The 5,284-nt window shown below is 43.4% G+C and overlaps 1 protein-coding gene across 3 annotated transcripts; it reads right to left on the reverse strand.

The window, feature by feature from the left end:
- Positions 1-1,258: 1,258 nt before the first annotated feature.
- Positions 1,259-2,455, reverse strand: LOC108920013 (gap junction alpha-8 protein-like). 3 transcript variants are annotated; one of them, XM_029257983.1, is made up of 2 exons: positions 1,460-2,455; positions 1,259-1,417 (listed from the first exon to the last, which is right to left on the reverse strand). In XM_029257983.1, the coding sequence occupies exons 1-2, from the start codon at positions 2,453-2,455 to the stop codon at positions 1,259-1,261; spliced, it is 1,155 nt and encodes a 384-aa protein (XP_029113816.1). The 3 variants fall into 3 exon arrangements, with proteins under 3 accessions (XP_029113816.1, XP_018583972.1, XP_018583971.1); XM_018728456.1 differs by having other exon boundaries at positions 1,259-1,387; positions 1,454-2,455; XM_018728455.1 differs by having other exon boundaries at positions 1,259-2,455.
- Positions 2,456-5,284: the final 2,829 nt, after the last annotated feature.

Raw genomic sequence — 5,284 nt, forward strand, 5'->3', positions numbered from 1 at the left:
AAAACTGAAGAAAACTTAATTTATTCTGACTGAAAAGTGTAGATAATTTAATTTCATGTAATAGTTGTAATAGCATATTGGTGATGCATGGGAAGTACTTGCCTCTGATTCATTACAAGTTTGGTGTTGGACAAAAGCAGGCGGTCATGATAAAAAAAGCATTAATATTAAAACTGAATATTTTTCTTTGTTTATCTGCTTATATTTGATATACAATATTGTATATTGTTAACCAGTGTCAATATTTCTAATTATGATTTAAATCTATATGAACTTAAGAAGAGATCATAAAATCATTTTTTAGTTAAAAAAAGAACCCTTTCTCCTACATTTTTAAGGAAGCCCATTGCCTATAATTTAGGCATTTATTTCTTTTTAATTGTTATCACGTTGACAATACTTTATGCTGACTGGGTGCGATCTTCATTAACATGGTGGCTGTTTGTACAGGCCGAAAGAAAGGACTGACCTTACTGACGATCCTTTCCCGGATTACAAATTAAATTAGCCATGTAAAAAAAATAATAAAATAAATTTAAGATTACAGTATATATAAACAGAGTAACTATCAGTCTGACATAAGAAACAGTAACAGGGATGTTAAACAGTGGTCCTTTCGTGGCTTTTTTATTTAACTATGAGGAATGAATCCAGCATGAGCTCCTTCGTTTCACTGTACATACAGACGAATGAGAAACGTAGCGTTACTAATGCTGTTTACACACAGGGTTCATTTAAATCAAGAGTTAGTTGTCGTTTTATGACTAACTGTGGTGAAGTGAGTATGACATATATGCACACATTACTGTTACCCTGACCGTTAGCATTATCCCTTGCATATAAAACACCAGCGCCTTGCACACGTGACACTTTGCATGACGATTATGTTTAAAAATGTAAACATCAGTTGCCTCTGATAGCTTTTACTTAAACCACTTCTGATAGAAAAGATGTCATTGTAAAAAGAGCACAATACTTTTGCACTAAGCATTAACTGACCTCCTTTCGTTTTGACTCAAATGGCCACTAACCGTACTTGGGTTATGCGTTTCCTGTTTTTTTTTTTTTTTTTTTTGCCATTTAACTTGCTCAGTAAGTACATTATCAAAAATGTTTCTTCACAAAATAAAAGTTCTTCTTTGATTTCAAAGAATACAGTTTTTCCACACCGATTTCTTTCACGTAACCCTATGGTACCGGTATCGATTTTCGTGTTAATTAAGCTCTTCTATATTGCTAGTGTTTCCTTTTTTTGGACTCATACTGTCAAATCGTCTGACCTTGCCCTGCTGCTGGCTTTGCTCAGGCTGCTCAAGGGTCTAGTGTCCTCTATCGTCTCGGTCGCGTCTACCTCCGCTTCGGCCGAGGGCTCCTCGTCGTCATCTTCCTCATCTTCGTCTTCGTCTTCGTCTTCCTGCTCATCTTGCTCATCTTCTTCTTCCTCCTGCAGGACCTCAACCTCAGGCTCAGTGGTCTTAACGTAGGAGGGCAAGGTTTCATCGTACACTTTGGACTCCGTCTTTTCGACTTTCTCCTCAAAAGCTGGCAGTGGCGTGGGGAGCCTGCCCTCCTCCATGCCTACCTCTGTCAGGGGGAAAAAGTGAGACACAGGCTTGTCCTCCTCCAGCAGTTTGTAGCCCTTGGCTTTCTGGATGGCGGGGGCCATAATGGAAGGCAGGTTCTTCTCACAGACCAGCCCCTGTGCTTGCTGCTGGGGCCGCTTATGGAAGGCAAAGCGGATCTTCTTCAGGCCCAGGTAGCTGATCTCCACAAAGTTGAGGAAGAGGGAGACAAAGGCCACCGCCACCATGAAGATGATGAACACTGTTTTCTCAGTGGGACGTGAGACAAAGCAGTCCACAACGTTGGGGCATGGCCAGCGACCGCACCTGTACAGTGGCAAGATGCTGAAGCCGTAGAGGTAGTACTGACCAACCAAGAAGCCCACCTCAAAGAGGGTCTTAAAAATGATGTGGCAGATGTAGGTCCTCAGCAAGGTGCCCTCCAGACGAAATTTCTTGCTGCCCTTGGTGCTGGTCTCCTTGGTGGTCCGGACACTGCCTTGGTCGGGTGCGAGAGGCAACCGCTCCTCGTTCATCTCCTGCTGGCGGTTCGCCTCCGCCTCTTCTCGCTCCCTGCGCTTCTCCTCCATGTGAACATGGTGCACAGCATGGCCCACATACACCAGTGAGGGTGTGGAGACGAAGATGATCTGGAGCACCCAGAGTCTGATGTGAGAGATGGGGAACGCCTCATCGTAGCAGACATTCTCGCAACCCGGCTGCAGGGTGTTGCACACAAAATCCGACTGCTCGTCCCCCCATACGAACTCGGCTGCCGTCCCCAGGATTAAAATCCGAAAGATGAAGAGCACCGTCAGCCACACTCTCCCGATTACCGTTGAGTGTTCGTTGACTTCTTCTAAAATGTTTCCCAAGAAGCTCCAGTCACCCATGGTTGGCAGTTAGTTCTACAAGACAGTTGATGGGAACAGAAAACAGGGCGTTAGAAAGCAGTGAACCAAGCGCTGCAAGAGTTCCTGTCAGTCGCTGTCTTTATTGTTTTCATCTTTCTACATCGTTTGCCATGTAACAGCTACGCTGGAACACAGGACATCAAACTAGCAGGCGTATGAGTATTTTCCACAAAGTCCAGATAGGCTTTAGAGGTACAGCAGTACTGGTGGTAGCTACTCACTGAAAACCGGACTCAGAAGCGCGACACAACTCTGTCTGCTTTCCTCTTCGTTTTAAGTGAAAGCAACAGGATCACAGTGAAATGTGTTGCAAAACTCCCAACAGAAGACTGAACCGCGGTTTTAGAAAAAGCCGACAAACTCAGTGCCGAGCTCTGGTTAGAGCCCAATCTCAAACGATGCGATACAGATTACTGATATCGAATGGGCAACTTGCCACTGTGGAAGAGCTGCTGGAGTCGCGTCCCCCTCTCCTGGCACCCTGCAGTGCAAAGTGAACCTTTTCCCCTCCCTTTCCCACCTAAAGCCCCGTTCTTGTCGCACCACTGAGCACATGTGAATGGATCTAGTTTGATGGTTGGTTTTTGGTTTGCTGCGATATTTAAGCTGGGAGCCAGACAGTCTTTATTCACAGGGCATCGTATGGTGACGCAGGAGACAATGGGATCAACAAACACAAACAGGGTGCCCTGGGACCCGGCAGAGGAGGGACACCAGCAGGTACACTCTGAACGCTCAGGGCTCTTTGCTCTAGCGCCCTTCTAAGCTAAAAGGGATCGTGGCCTGTTTTTAACATTCAGAGTTATTATGCTTGCTGTTAATATGTCAGAGTTGTAATACAGTACATCTAGGGCCCTTCTTCTGTCTACCAACAAACCTAGGAGATGTTTAGTTTGGAGACAAATATTAGGAAACAATTTTCAAGTGGACTCAAACAAACATTTATCATATTTATTTCATGTTTCTAAAGTTCCCTTTGCCTAGATTGAAGCTATGGACTGGTGTAGGAATGTCATATGAAAATGTGAATGTAACACAAGTGCCACCTCTAAAAATATGTTTCGCACGCAACTTTTGCTTATTCAAAAGTGAAATCGAAACAAAGTTGGTAATTAGATTAATATTCAAAATGTCTTTAGAGTATCAGATGAACTTCTACTAATAGCACCATTTTTAATTCCAGACAAGAATTTCTAATGATCCCTGTCACACATTTTGATAGAAATTCTTAGTATAGGAAAAATGTATTTGGAATATTTGCTTATTTTTTTCAGTAATTCTGCAAATACTGTCAGAGAAAACAGGCTGTTCTGAAAACTTGAATGGCTAAAATAAATCAGTGGTGGACATCAGCCAAGATAAGCTCTGTTGTCTTGGGTCTTGTGACGAAGATGTCTTGTGAGATTTCCACAAGGAAAAAAAAGATAATCACAACATTAAATTACATAGAGGGAAACAAAAAAGAGGAAAATATTTTACAGGGAAAGTACTGTGCTAAATGTTGTCAGTATGAATTCAAAATCAATGTTGTGATAGTGGGGGTGTGGTGGCGCAGTGGGTTGGACCAGGTCCTACTCTCCAGTGGGTCTGGGGTTCGAGTCCCGCTTGGGGTGCCTTGCGGCGGACTGGCGTCCCGTCCTGGGTGTGTCCCCTTCCCCCTCCGGCCTTACGCCCTGTGTTGCCGGGTAGGCTCCGGGACCCCGTATGGGACAAGCGGTTCAGAAAATGTGTGTGTGTGTGTGTGTGTGTGTGTTGTGATAGTGAACTGAAATGCATGTTCCCAGACTACATTTACTCATTTAATTGACACTTTTAACCCAAAGTAACTTACAGTGTTAAGGTTACAGTTAAACACTTACAATTATTTACCTATTTATACAGCTGGGTAATTTTACTGGAGCAATGTAGGGTTAGTGCCTTGTTCATCGGTACTACAGCGGAAGGTGGGGATCAAACCTGCAACCTTTGGACCCAAAGGGAGCAGCTCCAACCACTACACTACTAACTGTCCCATGTCCCATGTCCCCTGTATGTCCACCATAATGACCAAAGGTGCTGCAATGGACTAGCATCCCTTTGAGGGTGTACCCCCTCCTAGTCCAAGGCTAGTGGTCCCACGTATAGGCTCTGGACCACTGCAACCCAGCCAAGGAGAAGCAGTTGACAAAATGAGTGAATGAGTGAGCGAGTGGCCGACCAAAGGAGAGCAGATAAATGGGTCCACATCAGCCTTGCACCCATTTCCCAGTGTCCTCCTTCTTCAAGATCTGATTGGCTGAGTGGCTTCTCAGCTCATTGGGTGACAGGCTGATCGGCCAATTGACTGATTAGCTCATGACTAAGTGCAAATGGAGAGCAGGTTGGCTTTCCTGTTACTTAAGAAAAAAATATCTGTATGTCAACTTATTGCTACTTAAATCACTTCAGTACATTCAGCCTATCATTGTTTGAGGTACTTTGATCTAGAATAATGTTATGACTGTAATCAGATGAAAAACTACAACTGGATAAAAGAACTGCTTCTCATTCAGCATTCCCTTCTCTTTTTATCCAAATCCGTGATATGTCTGTACATAATTTCTCTCTTGAAAGAAGAGGCAGAAATATTGTTCCTTGTTTGTAACTGGTTCTGGTGAAATGTTTGTGAGTATGTTTAATGTTTAACATTTTGTGTAGGAGATGATGTACACAAGGCACCGCTCTAAATCTGTGAGTCCTGCTATGGTACAGAATTTATACATATTAGGTACCCGAATAAAGCCTTTTTGATTCTGTGCTTCTTAATTCTGTCATGAACGACAAAAGCTA

This window comes from Scleropages formosus, chromosome 14 (genome assembly GCF_900964775.1).
Source record: "Scleropages formosus chromosome 14, fSclFor1.1, whole genome shotgun sequence".
Lineage (NCBI taxonomy): Eukaryota > Metazoa > Chordata > Actinopteri > Osteoglossiformes > Osteoglossidae > Scleropages > Scleropages formosus.

Coding starts and splice junctions, on each gene's coding strand:
- LOC108920013 (XM_018728455.1), bottom strand. CDS start 2,455: ATGGGTGACTGGAGCTTCTTGGGAAACATTTTAGAAGAAGTCAACGAA.